Source organism: Hemibagrus wyckioides, linkage group LG12, assembly GCF_019097595.1.
Source record: "Hemibagrus wyckioides isolate EC202008001 linkage group LG12, SWU_Hwy_1.0, whole genome shotgun sequence".
In the NCBI taxonomy this organism is placed as follows: domain Eukaryota; kingdom Metazoa; phylum Chordata; class Actinopteri; order Siluriformes; family Bagridae; genus Hemibagrus; species Hemibagrus wyckioides.
In genome coordinates this window covers 3771136-3787988 of record NC_080721.1, presented here as the reverse complement: position 1 = coordinate 3787988, position 16853 = coordinate 3771136, and the positions used below count along the sequence as shown (strand labels likewise).

At 45.1% G+C, this 16853-nt stretch overlaps 1 protein-coding gene across 1 annotated transcript in view; it reads left to right on the top strand.

Moving 5' to 3' along the window:
* The first annotated feature begins 1593 nt into the window (after window positions 1-1593).
* arid1ab (AT-rich interactive domain 1Ab) overlaps window positions 1594-16853 on the top strand; it is a 44677-nt gene continuing 29417 nt past the window's right edge. The window contains exon 1 of the mRNA XM_058404767.1: window positions 1594-3104. Within this exon, the coding sequence (XP_058260750.1) occupies window positions 2220-3104 (885 nt within the window). The 5' untranslated portion in view covers window positions 1594-2219. The remainder of the gene's footprint in view (window positions 3105-16853) is intronic.

The window sequence follows — 16853 nt, the reverse complement described above, 5'->3', positions numbered from 1 at the left end:
ATAGTGACACCCACAACTCCATGAAAGGTAAAGCACACAGAGAGCTGGGAGAATGAAATGAACAATCAGGGTAAAGGCTAAAAAACAGAAGTGGAGGTCAGAAGATTTAAAAATAATAATAATGATAATAATAAGAAGAAGTAAATTAGTATTATTTATGTGTGTGTTGGCTCACTTTCTACATTCCTTTAGATTCTTTAATTAATGCCAGTAAAATAAAAGCTAAACGTTCTCCATGATGCTTTCACTCCCTGACCTAGTGACCTAGCATGAGGCTGTGATTAGGGATCTTAGTGGTTAAGACGTCGGATTACCGATCAAAAGGTTATACGTCTGAATCCCAGGTCCACCAAGATGCCACTACTGGGCAAGGCCCCTGAGCAAGGCCCTTAACCCTCAGTTGTATAAAATGGGATAAAATATAAGTCGCTCGGGATAAAGGCGTCTGCTAAATGGCAGAAAGATCGAGACGCTAAAACTCTTCTTTAAGTCACTCTAGAGGCGTCTGATAAACGTTGTAAACACCAGCAGTTTAATCTCCACGATATATTCCAGATATAAAAGTGCAGTCCATGCAGATGATATGATTTGAGTATGTTTTTTTTTTTTTTGAATCTGTGTGATTTCCATGGGATTATTGCTTAACATGGCTCCTTTATTGTTAACAGAAAAACTGATTTGATTAATCATTCTCATGTCAAATGGTTAAAATCCCAGCACTCCCAGTGTAATACACCTCTCTGTGTCCCTGTGCAGCCATATTTTCTCTTTCCTCACAAACCGAGATGGGGGTGGAGTGATGGAGGGTTGGGGGCGTGGCTATACAAAGACTGACAAGAGGGCTCGTGTCAATACAAACAAGCACCACGGCTCATGAGGAAGTTTTATAAATAGGATAAGGCTATGGCTTTAACTATTTATCTCAAAGGTTTTTTTTTACTGTTTAATGTTTTATAAAGAATGAAAAAAATAGACTATTGCACCTTTAACTGATTCTGTGTATTGAACTGGGTTGTGTGTGAGCTGTGAGCTTCATTCCCCTCCCCCACACTGCGATAGCAAACTTGTGCTGAGAGAGAGTGAGAGGGAGTGAGAGAGAGAGAGAGAGAGAGAGACGAAGGGAGGGAGGGAAAGAGAGAGACAGAGCGACGAAGGGGGGGAGAGAAAGATAGAGAGAGAGAGACGAAGGGACGCATTGGAGGAGTGGGGGAGCGCGAGCCTCGTTTTGCTCACACACCTGAAAATAAAAATGTTTAGATTTTACAATATATATATATATATATATATATATATATATATAATTGTTTTTTTTAATAGATCTACATGTTTTCCAGTCGACCTCTTTTTTTTGCACAGCGTTTCACTCTCCCTACCCCCCCCCCCTTTTTACATTTTCACTTCCTGCTCTCAGTCCATCCCCCCATCATTCTTCCTTTTCCATGCGGAACCGCGCGCGCGCGCGCAGGATGCAATTTCACGCTTGCCTCTCCATAGAGCAAACTTCTCGGTTTGACACTCCTGTTTGCTGTGTGCACATGTAGAGAGACCGAGTACACTTTTATCCTCCTCTGTGTATGCGAGAAAAGAATCTAGCCCGGTCTAATGCAGCATTAAATAATACCTGCTGTGGGTCTATGAGATTAATTCGTGCGTTAGATTAAACAGTACATGCACTCAATTCTGATGACTTTGTAAAAGAAAAAAGAAAAAAAAAGAAAATATGAAAATAAATAAATAGATCGACAACATATACAGTAAGTAAGTGTAAGAGTGGAATGTTTCTCTGCTCTGTTTCTACTCTAGTCCAGATCCGCGCGCATGCTCAGCTCCACGCCTGCTGTTCCATGTGACTCTGCGCCTCGGTAAAATGGCTGTGTCTCGCGGAGCCTCGTGCTGGTTAGATCGGATTCTCGCTCCTACTCTCCTTCTGTAATAGAGGCACTGTGCACACATTTCGTCTCAGTTCAATTCATTCCTGGGGTCCTCATTTCTATTAACCACCTAACTTTTTGCAAACTTAGAAACTGGACTGAAGACCGGGTCCGGTCTGGAGGTAGGGGTGGGGAGGAATGATCCGGGACACAGGTACATTGTTAAAATAATTGTATTTATATCCGGTGTCGCTCGGAGCTCGATTGTCTCCTTTTTTAAAAGTGGAACAGCTCGAGAGAGAGAGAGAGAGGGAAAGAAAAATAGAGGAGAGAGAGAGAGAGGGAATAATGGCCGCTGCGCTCAGCACGAGCCCAGCCGCCGAACTGAAGAAACCGGACCGAGACGCGCAGGAAGATTTGATACCGGGAGAGACGCAGCACGAAAACAAGGACAACGGAGGCTCTCCTGGACAGAAAGAGCTTCAGGACGGACAGGAGGTAGCTAATGCACCGGGAGGAGGAAGAAGAGGAGGAGGAGGAGGAGGTGGTGGTGGTGGTGGAGGAGGAGGAGGAGGAGGAGGGGACCCTGACATGAAAAACGGCAACGACAATTCGTCCCGGATGAACAACAGTAATAACAACAACCAGAACGATCTAGACGCTAACAGCCACCCGGGCATTGCTCATCACCACCAGAGCGTTTTCCCTCCACCTCCATACGGCTACAACCGGGGCCCTTTTCATCAACATGGCGGACAACAAAGCCCTGGCATGGCACCGGGCAGTATAATGGAGCCTTATCCGACAAACTCGCACGAGCACGGCTTCCCCAACCATTACAACAACAACTATGGGTCATTCCCAAACCGGACTCAATATCAGGGCCAAGGCTATGGCGTGAATTCCCCGCGCACGAGCCAGCCAGGCAAGCAGCAGCAGTCAGGAGGAACTCTTATGGCGGGTTCGTATAATAATCAGAGGTATAACATGAGCAACCCTCAACCAACCCCGACCCCAACTTTAAACCAGCTCCTGACCTCACCCTCCGCCACCAGAGGCTACCAGAATTACCCTCAGAATGACTATAACAGTCAGGACGGGACGAGCAAGGGAGCAGGGGACATGAGCAGCACTAATCACTATGGAGGGGGTCATCCGCCCTGGCAACAAAGAGGCCATCACGCGCCCCCCATGAGCCCGGGGAACACCGCTCACGCGCTCAACAGGAACCAGGTAAACTTTGTTGGACTCAAACTTTGTTGAACACGCGCTCGCGCACTGCTGTGTGTGTGTGTATATAGCAAACAAACTGCTGCTACGGATCTGCCATTGTTTCTCTACGTCTTCTCTAAAATGGCTGCCTTTCTCTTCTCTTCTCTAGCTCTGTGTATGAGATGATGATGATGATGATGATGATTTTTTTTTCTTCTTCTCGAACTAAACGTCTTCACTGATTCTGGTCTAGCTGGGAGTGAGCACGAGGGTAGAGTTTTCCTCGAGCACAAGTGTGGAAATGGGAATGCAGCAAAAAAAAAAGAGCTGCGCACTTTTTTTTTCTTTCTTTTTTTCTTTTTTTTTTACTGCAGTAGGATGTAGGTTACGATATAAAGAGTAAAAACCAAAATATCAGTAGACTTTTCTTTTCTACACCTTCACCGTGTGCTCCACAAGGCCTGGGGCAGTTGTTTACAATCTGCTCCGCTGCGCGTGGCGTTGATTTGTTGTGTGAAATTGTCGCACGTGAGGTTGTTTGTCGCACGTGAGCTTGTCTGAAGTCTGAAAAGGTGTGTGATGTGGGCAGGGGCTGTGTGCTTGGTGTTGGTCAGCTGGTGAAACAGGTCAGTGATTTGAGCAGGAGCAGACCGGGATTTGAATTATGGAGGTAAAATACTTCTGTCAAAGACAGGACACAGTTGGTCTCGGGTTGACACGCGAGCTGAAATCTGATTGGCTGCCTGTCTTCTCCTGGCCATTTATAATTGTACCTAATGCAATGCTGCAAAGAGTCCTGCTGACGCGCTGCTGCACCTCTCTCTCTCTCTCTCTCTCCTCCCCTCTTTCTCTCCCTCCCTCTCTCTCTCTCTCTCTCTCTCTCTCTCTCTCTCTCTCTCCCCCCTATATATATTTCTTCATGAATTCAAATCTTCCTCTGCTTCATATGAATGTGCATCAAGTCTCGAATGTTGACAGCAGGACGTCTCGTCCAGTCAGCGGTCAAAGTCTCCTCAGAAGTCTCGGATATTTGCGTCACAAATCATTTACGGATAAAATAAACACAATTATGGATATCTTGAGAAGTTGTTAATGTGTCCCCGTGACTCTTCCTTTCATCCACCTGTTTCGGCTAGTCCAGGTTTTAACGCTGTGGTCAAGCACTTCTTCTGAAGTCAGTTTCTCGTATTTTGCCTCAGGAAGTGTTTAATATCTCAGAGAACTGCTCTGATACACGCAAGGCTGCTTTGAGAGAATAACGCACTGATTTTTGTCAGCAGTAGGCGTGCCTACGTCTGGTTGCCATAGTAATAATGTTTGAGTGGGTGGAGCAACCAAGGGTTTGTCACATTAATCATGAAGGGTCAGTGAAGAGAAGCTGCTTGTGCTCGACTGTCTGCACTCCAGTTTGTTGATGCATATTTGCATAAAGTTCCACTTTTAGAAACTCTGTCGTCCCTGTGGACACGCCCACATCTAACGGTCAAAGGTGGCCGCTGCTCATCTCGCCCGAAGTCGTTGAAAATAAATGATTTTCTGTTGCTAAGAGCCACCGTTGTGTTTAAATGTAGCTAACAAACGTATAGCAAGCTAGTCAGTCTGTATTAATGCTAGTCTCACACGCAGCAGCTTCCTACTTCCAAGGAGCAGAATTCATACTATGTATTGACCCTCAGGAGTTACTCCGCCTCTCTTTGAGCAGAAGAGGTGTGGCTAGACACACCCCCATTTACCTCAGCAGTACTCTGATCAAAATTGTGTTTATTTTTTATGATCGATTGTTTGACGTTTCTCTGTCTGTGGCCTTGAGTCTCTGACTGCCAGAGCTAGAGGAATAATCTGATGGTCAGTTTCACAGCAGTGATTATGTTTAAAACACTGGAAAGAAATCCTTCAGTTCTGCTGTTAGGCTCTGAGTGTGTGTGTGTGGAAAAGTTCATGAGCAGAAGTCAGAGTTCTCCATACTCACAGTGCCAGGAACACATGCGTGCACACACGCGTGCACACACACACACACACACACACACCTCTCCCGCAACTCGCTCTTTCTTCTCACTCTCACAACTCGTACGCGCGACTCACTCTTTCAGCTGGCTGTCACAACTCACTCTTTCAGCTCAGTCTTGCAAATCACTCGCGGCTTGCTCTCGCAAATCACTCTCTCGGCTCGCTCTTGCAACTTGCTCCCTCAGTTTGTGCTCTCAGCTTGCTCTCTCAACTCACTCCCTGGGTTCGCACTCTCAGCTCACTCTTGCAACTCATTCTCTTGGCATGCTCTTGCAAATCACTCTCTCGGTTCACTCTTGCGGCTCGCTCTCAACTCACTCTCTCAATTCATTCTCGCAACTTGCTCTCTCAGTTCACTCTCGTGGTTCGCTCTCAGTTTACTCTCGCAACTCACTCTCTCAATTCATTCTCGCAACTCGCTCTCTCAATTAACTCTCGCAACTCGCTCTCTCAATTAACTCTCGCGGCTCGCACACTCAGTTCGCTCTCGCAACTGGCTCGCTCTCTCAGTTCGCTCTCGCAACTGGCTCGCTCTCTCAGTTCGCTCTCGCAACTGGCTCGCTCTCTCTGTTCGCTCTCGCAACTGGCTCGCTCTCTCTGTTCGCTCTCGCAACTGGCTCGCTCTCTCTGTTCGCTCTCGCAACTGGCTCGCTCTCTCTGTTCGCTCTCGCAACTGGCTCGCTCTCTCTGTTCGCTCTCGCAACTGGCTCGCTCTCATAACTCGCTCTCGTAGCTCAGCTGTGTTGTGTTGTAATGCGTGCTGAAGGGTCGTGGGGTTGTGTGAGTCTCTACACTGCAGCACTTTTTTTAGGATCGTGTCTGAATTTCTATCTAAAAAAACCTTGTCTTTGATACATGAAGCGTTTGCTGTACAGGTTCCTACAGGTGATCGGCTGTTCTATAGAAACAACAGAGTACTATGACGAGAGCGTTCTGGTCAGTGGGACTTGTTCTGACCAATCAGAATGGAGGATTCACTGTTGCGTTAGTGGAATGGTTGTAACAAAGCTGGAATGCAGAGATTCATCCAGCTAACTGTGCTAGTGGTGAATATTTACCACAGAACAGAGCCGCGTCCGTGGAAGAGGTTTAACAGGTGAATGATGTCAGAATTTCCGAGTCGTGACTCTTTCCTGGACCACAGAGTTCTAGTCACGGCGCTTAGAACTCACATGGAATTAAAGGACAGAACGTCTTGAGTTAGCACTGAGTTTGTTGTAACTCGCCTTCTTCGTGATGAAGGACATGGAGCTGACAGGATTTGATTTTCAGAATCAGTTAAAGGCCTCGTGCTTTAGCACACAGGATTATTTCCCTTGTCCTTGTAGCTCAGTCTCACTATATGCTACATACTACTCGCTACTCTCTACACACTACATACTACTCGCTACTCTCTACACACTACATACTACTCGCTACTCTCTACACACTACATACTACTCGCTACCCTCTACACACTACATACTACTCGCTACTCTCTACATACTACTCGCTACTCTCTACACACTACATACTACTCGCTACTCTCTACACACTACATACTACTCGCTACTCTCTACATACTACTCGCTACTCTCTACACACTACATACTACTCGCTACTCTCTACACACTACATACTACTCGCTACCCTCTACACACTACATACTACTCGCTACCCTCTACACACTACATACTACTCGCTACACACTACTCTCTACACACTACACACTACTCTCTACACACTACTCTCTACACACTACTCTCTACATGCTACTCTCTACATGCTACTCACTACACACTACTCACTACTCTCTACACACTACTCACTACTCTCTACACACTACTCTCTACACGCTACTCTCTACACGCTACTCTCTACACACTACTCTCTACTCTCTACATGCTACTCTCTACACACTACTCTCTACTCTCTACACACTACTCTCTACACACTACTCTCTACACACTACTCACTACTCTCTACACACTACTCACTACTCTCTACACACTACTCTCTACACACTACTCTCTACACACTACTCACTACTCTACATGCTACTCTCTACACACTACTCACGACTCTCTACACACTACTCACTACTCTACATGCTACTCTCTACACACTACTCACGACTCTCTACACACTACTCACTACTCTACATGCTACTCTCTACACACTACTCACGACTCTCTACACACTACTCACTACTCTCTACACACTACTCACTACTCTCTACATGCTACTCTCTACATGCTACTCTCTACATGCTACTCTCTACACACTACTCTCTACACACTACTCACTACTCTCTACACACTACTCACTACTCTCTACACACTACTCTCTACACACTACTCACTACTCTCTACACACTACTCTCTACACACTACTCACTACTCTACATGCTACTCTCTACACACTACTCACTACTCTACATGCTACTCTCTACACACTACTCACTACTCTACATGCTACTCTCTACACACTACTCACGACTCTCTACACACTACTCACTACTCTACTCACTACTCTCTACACACTACTCACTACTCTCTACACACTACTCACTACTCTCTACACACTACTCACGACTCTCTACACACTACTCACTACTCTACATGCTACTCTCTACACACTACACACTACTCTCTACACACTACTCACTACTCTACATGCTACTCTCTACACACTACTCACTACTCTACATGCTACTCTCTACACACTACTCACTACTCTACATGCTACTCTACACACTACTCTCTACACACTACTCACTACTCTACATGCTACTCTCTACACACTACACACTACTCTCTACACACTACTCACTACTCTACATGCTACTCTCTACACACTACACACTACTCACTACTCTACATGCTACTCTCTACACACTACTCACGACTCTCTACACACTACATGCTACTCTCTACACACTACACACTACTCACTACTCTACATGCTACTCTCTACACACTACACACTACACACTACTCACTACTCTACATGCTACTCTCTACACACTACACACTACTCACTACTCTACATGCTACTCTCTACACACTACTCACTACTCTACATGCTACTCTCTACACACTACACACTACTCACTACTCTACATGCTACTCTCTACTCACTACTCTACATGCTACTCTCTACACACTACACACTACTCACTACTCTACATGCTACTCTACACACTACTCACGACTCTCTACACACTACATGCTACTCTCTACACACTACACACTACTCACTACTCTACATGCTACTCTCTACACACTACTCACTACTCTACATGCTACTCTCTACACACTACACACTACTCACTACTCTACATGCTACTCTCTACTCACTACTCTACATGCTACTCTCTACACACTACACACTACTCACTACTCTACATGCTACTCTCTACACACTACTCACTACTCTACATGCTACTCTCTACACACTACTCACTACTCTACATGCTACTCTCTACACACTACACACTACTCTCTACACACTACACACTACTCTACATGCTACTCTCTACACACTACACACTACTCTCTACACACTACTCACTACTCTACATGCTACTCTCTACACACTACACACTACTCACTACTCTACATGCTACTCTCTACACACTACACACTACACACTACTCACTACTCTACATGCTACTCTCTACACACTACACACTACTCACTACTCTACATGCTACTCTCTACACACTACTCACTACTCTACATGCTACTCTCTACACACTACACACTACTCACTACTCTACATGCTACTCTCTACTCACTACTCTACATGCTACTCTCTACACACTACACACTACTCACTACTCTACATGCTACTCTACACACTACTCACGACTCTCTACACACTACATGCTACTCTCTACACACTACACACTACTCACTACTCTACATGCTACTCTCTACACACTACTCACTACTCTACATGCTACTCTCTACACACTACACACTACTCACTACTCTACATGCTACTCTCTACTCACTACTCTACATGCTACTCTCTACACACTACACACTACTCACTACTCTACATGCTACTCTCTACACACTACTCACTACTCTACATGCTACTCTCTACACACTACTCACTACTCTACATGCTACTCTCTACACACTACACACTACTCTCTACACACTACACACTACTCTACATGCTACTCTCTACACACTACACACTACTCTCTACACACTACTCACTACTCTACATGCTACTCTCTACACACTACTCACTACTCTACATGCTACTCTCTACACACTACTCACTACTCTACATGCTACTCTACACACTACTCTCTACACACTACTCACTACTCTACATGCTACTCTACACACTACTCTCTACACACTACTCACTACTCTACATGCTACTCTCTACACACTACTCACTACTCTACATGCTACTCTCTACACACTACTCACTACTCTACATGCTACTCTCTACACACTACACACTACTCTCTACACACTACTCACTACTCTACATGCTACTCTCTACACACTACACACTACTCACTACTCTACATGCTACACTCTACATGCTACTCTCTACACACTACTCACTACTCTACATGCTACTCTCTACACACTACACACTACTCTCTACACACTACTCACTACTCTACATGCTACTCTCTACACACTACTCACTACTCTACATGCTACTCTCTACACACTACTCACTACTCTACATGCTACTCTACACACTACTCTCTACACACTACTCACTACTCTACATGCTACTCTCTACACACTACACACTACTCTCTACACACTACTCACTACTCTACATGCTACTCTCTACACACTACACACTACTCACTACTCTACATGCTACTCTCTACACACTACTCACGACTCTCTACACACTACATGCTACTCTCTACACACTACACACTACTCACTACTCTACATGCTACTCTCTACACACTACACACTACACACTACTCACTACTCTACATGCTACTCTCTACACACTACACACTACTCACTACTCTACATGCTACTCTCTACACACTACTCACTACTCTACATGCTACTCTCTACACACTACACACTACTCACTACTCTACATGCTACTCTCTACTCACTACTCTACATGCTACTCTCTACACACTACACACTACTCACTACTCTACATGCTACTCTCTACACACTACTCACGACTCTCTACACACTACATGCTACTCTCTACACACTACACACTACTCACTACTCTACATGCTACTCTCTACACACTACTCACTACTCTACATGCTACTCTCTACACACTACACACTACTCACTACTCTACATGCTACTCTCTACTCACTACTCTACATGCTACTCTCTACACACTACACACTACTCACTACTCTACACACTACACACTACACACTACTCACTACTCTACATGCTACTCTCTACACACTACACACTACTCACTACTCTACATGCTACTCTCTACACACTACTCACTACTCTACATGCTACTCTCTACACACTACACACTACTCACTACTCTACATGCTACTCTCTACTCACTACTCTACATGCTACTCTCTACACACTACACACTACTCACTACTCTACATGCTACTCTCTACACACTACTCACGACTCTCTACACACTACATGCTACTCTCTACACACTACACACTACTCACTACTCTACATGCTACTCTCTACTCACTACTCTACATGCTACTCTCTACACACTACACACTACTCACTACTCTACATGCTACTCTCTACTCACTACTCTACATGCTACTCTCTACACACTACACACTACTCACTACTCTACATGCTACTCTCTACACACTACTCACTACTCTACATGCTACTCTCTACACACTACTCACTACTCTACATGCTACTCTCTACACACTACACACTACTCTCTACACACTACACACTACTCTACATGCTACTCTCTACACACTACACACTACTCTCTACACACTACTCACTACTCTACATGCTACTCTCTACACACTACACACTACTCACTACTCTACATGCTACACTCTACATGCTACTCTCTACACACTACTCACTACTCTACATGCTACTCTCTACACACTACACACTACTCTCTACACACTACTCACTACTCTACATGCTACTCTCTACACACTACACACTACTCACTACTCTACATGCTACTCTCTACACACTACACACTACTCACTACTCTACATGCTACTCTCTACACTCTACATGCTACTCTCTACACACTACTCACTACTCTACATGCTACTCTCTACACACTACTCACTACTCTACATGCTACTCTCTACACACTACTCACTACTCTCTACACACTACTCACGACTCTCTACACGCTACTCACTACTCTACATGCTACTCTCTACACACTACACACTACTCTCTACACACTACTCACTACTCTACATGCTACTCTCTACACACTACACACTACTCACTACTCTACATGCTACTCTCTACACACTACTCACGACTCTCTACACACTACATGCTACTCTCTACACACTACACACTACTCACTACTCTACATGCTACTCTCTACACACTACACACTACTCACTACTCTACATGCTACTCTCTACACACTACTCACTACTCTACATGCTACTCTCTACACACTACACACTACTCACTACTCTACATGCTACTCTCTACACACTACACACTACTCACTACTCTACATGCTACTCTCTACACACTACACACTACTCACTACTCTACATGCTACACTCTACATGCTACTCTCTACACACTACTCACTACTCTACATGCTACTCTCTACACACTACACACTACTCTCTACACTACTCACTACTCTACATGCTACTCTCTACACACTACACACTACTCACTACTCTACATGCTACTCTCTACACTCTACATGCTACTCTCTACACACTACTCACTACTCTACATGCTACTCTCTACACACTACACACTACTCACTACTCTACATGCTACTCACTACACGCTACTCTCTACACTACTCGCTACTCTCTACACGCTACTCTCTACACGCTACTCACTACTCTCTGCACGCTACATGCTACTCTCTGCATGCTACATGCTACTCTCTACACACTACATGCTACTCTCTACATGCTACTCACTACTTTCTACACACTACATGCTACTCTCTACACGCTACTCACTACTCTCTACACGCTACTCGCTACTCTCTACACACTACATGCTACTCTCTACACGCTACTCACTACTTTCTACACACTACATGCTACTCTCTACACACTACATGCTACTCTGTACACACTACATGCTACTCTCTACACGCTACACGCTACTCGCTACTCTCTACACGCTACTCGCTACTCTCTACACGCTACTCGCTACTCTCTACACGCTACTCGCTACTCTCTACACGCTACATGCTACTCTCTACACGCTACATGCTACTCTCTACACGCTACATGCTACTCTCTACACGCTACATGCTACTCTCTACACGCTACTCGCTACTCTCTACACGCTACTCGCTACTCTCTACACGCTACATGCTACTCTCTACACACTACACGCAACTCTGTACACACTACACGCTACTCGCTACTCTCTACACGCTACATGCTACTCTCTACACGCTACATGCTACTCTCTACACACTACATGCTACTCTCTACACACTACATGCTACTCTCTACACACTACATGCTACTCTCTACACGCTACTCGCTACTCTCTACACACTACATGCTACTCTCTACACGCTACTCACTACTCTCTACACACTACATGCTACTCTCTACACACATGCTACTCTCTACACGCTACTCGCTACTCTCTACACGCTACTCGCTACTCTCTACACGCTACTCGCTACTCTCTACACGCTACTCGCTACTCTGTACACACTACACGCTACTCGCTACTCTCTACACGCTACTCGCTACTCTCTACACGCTACATGCTACTCTCTACACGCTACATGCTACTCTCTACACACTACACGCTACTCTCTACTCGCTACTCTCTACACGCTACATGCTACTCTCTACACACTACATGCTACTCTCTACACACTACACGCTACTCGCTACTCTCTACACACTACATGCTACTCTCTACACACTACATGCTACTCTCTACACGCTACTCGCTACTCTCTACACGCTACTCACTACTCTCTACACACTACATGCTACTCTCTACACACTACATGCTACTCTCTACACACTACATGCTACTCTCTACACACTACATGCTACTCTCTACACACTACATGCTACTCTCTACACACTACATGCTACTCTCTACACACTACATGCTACTCTCTACACACTACATGCTACTCTCTACACACTACATGCTACTCTCTACACACTACATGCTACTCTCTACACGCTACATGCTACTCTGTACTCTCTACACGCTACTCTGTACACACTACACGCTACTCGCTACTCTCTACACGCTACATGCTACTCTCTACACGCTACATGCTACTCTCTACACGCTACACGCTACTCTCTACACGCTACTCTCTACTCGCTACTCTCTACTCGCTACTCTCTACACGCTACTCTCTACACGCTACATGCTACTCTCTACACGCTACATGCTACTCTCTACACACTACATGCTACTCTCTACACACTACATGCTACTCTCTACACGCTACTCGCTACTTGCTACTCTCTACACACTACATGCTACTCTCTACACACTACATGCTACTCTCTACACGCTACTCGCTACTCTCTACACGCTACTCACTACTCTCTACACACTACATGCTACTCTCTACACACTACACGCTACTCGCTACTCTCTACACGCTACTCGCTACTCTGTACACGCTACTCGCTACTCGCTACTCTCTACACACTACACGCTACTCGCCACTCTCTACACGCTACTCGCCACTCTCTACACGCTGCTCGCCACTCTCTACACGCTGCTCGCCACTCTCTACACGCTGCTCGCCACTCTCTACACGCTGCTCGCCACTCTCTACACGCTGCTCGCCACTCTCTACACGCTGCTCGCCACTCTCTACACGCTACTCAGTACTCTCTACTCTCTACACGCTACTCAGTACTCTCTACTCTCTACATGCTACACACTACACGCTACTCACTACTCTCTACATGCTTCACACTGCTGTCTACTCACTACTCTACACGCTACTCACTACTCTCTACATGCTACATGTTTAGTGTAGACTCTGTAATCAGACTGATTTGTGTAGTGAGTGTTGTGTATAGTGCGTGTGTGTTTAGTGTAGACTCTGTAATCAGACTGATTTGTGTAGTGAGTGTGTTTATTGTAGACTCTGTAATCAGACTGATTTGTGTATTGTGTGTGTTTAGTGTAGACTCTGTAATCAGACTGATTTGTGTATTGTGTGTGTTTAGTGTAGACTCTGTAATCAGACTGATTTGTGTAGTGAGTGTTGTGTATAGTGTGTGTGTGTTTAGTGTAGACTCTGTAATCAGACTGATTTGTGTAGTGAGTGTGTTTAGTGTAGACTCTGTAATCAGACTGATTTGTGTAGTGAGTGTGTTTAGTGTAGACTCTGTAATCAGACTGATTTGTGTAGTGAGTGTTGTGTATAGTGTGTGTGTGTTTAGTGTAGACTGTAATCAGACTGATTTGTGTATTGTGTGTGTGTGTTTAGTGTAGACTCTGTAATCAGACTGATTTGTGTATTGTGTGTGTGTTTAGTGTAGACTGTAATCAGACTGATTTGTGTATTGTGTGTGTGTTTAGTGTAGACTCTGTAATCAGACTGATTTGTGTATTGTGTGTGTGTTTAGTGTAGACTCTGTAATCAGACTGATTTGTGTATTGTGTGTGTGTTTAGTGTAGACTGTAATCAGACTGATTTGTGTAATGAGTGTTGTGTATTGTTTGTGTGTGTGTTTAGTGTAGACTCTGTAATCAGACTGATTTGTGTAGTGAGTGTTGTGTATTGTTTGTGTGTGTGTTTAGTGTAGACTCTGTAATCAGACTGATTTGTGTAGTGAGTGTTGTGTATTGTTTGTGTGTGTGTTTAGTGTAGACTCTGTAATCAGACTGATTTGCTCTGTGTTAGACGTGTGTTGTGTTGAAGCACGGATATTGATCAGAACTTCCAGGATTCCATCATAGTCGACATGAAGTGAAACTACACAAGCACAGTGTTACACCAGAAACTACATACACACACACACACAATGTAAACACATAAAGGGGATGAACTGAAAAACTTCACACGTCTCCACACTGAGCATGTGCAAAGTTTACACCGTTATGATGTCATAAAAATAATATTAATGAATCTACAGGAAATACATCAGTGTTACTGCTGCCGTTAAGGAGACGTCGTTATCGTGTTATATTCGTCTAGCAGCGTGGCTCCTTCCGTCTGTAACGTGAGCGTTTATATTAACACAATTTCTTCTAATACGTTTCCGTTTCTATAGTAACAGCTCACGCACACGGGCGTGTACGGCAGGACATCCCACAGAAACTCAGAGGAAATAAGAAACACGTTGTTTAACAAAGTGCTGGTGAGTGTGTGTGTGTGTGATAGCAAGTGTGAGAGCGTGTGTGAGTGTGATCGTGATGATGATTTCCACACTGGGTCGAGTCGTGTACCGGTCCACCTTGAACCACAGCTGGATGAACCTCTGGGATGTGCGAGTGTGCAGGCGGCGTGGAGCGGGATGTGGTGTGAGGTGAGGAGTGGGGCGTGGTGTGAGACGTGGAGTGAGCTCTGCTGAGCTTCATGGTGTCCTGTCGCATGTTCTGGCTGAAGTCGATGAAACCTCAGCAGAAGAATGCAGGCTTGAGTACAGAAAGGGTTAAAGATTGGAGTGAAGACTAACCGATTCAGATGACCCACTGATCTGGTCAGTCTTTTTAATGAATTAATTAGGTTATTAAAAATTCAAAAAATAAAGAGTAAACAGCGAGTGTGAGAGGGAACATGAGTATGAGAGAGCAACTGTGAGTGTGTGTGTGTGAGCAAGTGTGATAGAATGTGTTTGAGAGTGAGTGCGAGAGAGCCTGTGGGTGCCAGTGTGTGTGCGTGTGAGAGTGAGCGCGAGATACCTGGGGTGTGTGTGAAGGTGAGTGTGAGAGTAATTGTGTGTATGAGAGTGAGTGTGAGAGAGCTGTGGTGTGTGTGAGAGTGAGTGTGAGAGAGCTGTGGTGTGTGTGAGAGTGAGTGCAAGAACGTGTGTGAGTGCGTGTGTGCGAGAGAGCGAGAGTGTGTGTGAAGCGAATCATTTTCAGTGCGTGGAATCGACTCTGAATCTTTGTATTTGACTCGTATTGATTCAGACAGTGTCACTACCCCGAGCTTCCCATCATGTCATCTTCCTGACTGCACATGAAGTTTCCCTTCAGAAAATGTTTGGTACTGAACCGCCATCTCCGTGTGTGTGTTTGTGTGTGAGGAGCTGCGCTGGAGTCCATGCTGTAGGTTGTGTGATGGTTGTGTTTCGGTGTACGTCTGCAGGGTGTGTGGGCGGAGCTCTAGTGTGGTGCGAGTGTTTGTAGGCCATCTGGATCATACGGAGGATTAAATTAGCGGCAGTTGTTGGTCGTCTGTTCCTCATCCATCTGTCTGATTGGGAGACGTGTTCCATCAGGCTTCGTTCCACACGTCGCTTCATCCCGTCTTCACGTTCTCCAAAATAAACATTCACACCTGTGACCTCAGCCGTCGATGAGGAGGGGGCGGGGCTTCCGTGTGGAGATTCTTCATCTATTACAAATAAAAGATGAGTGAGTTTGATGTTTCTTATGCAGATTTACA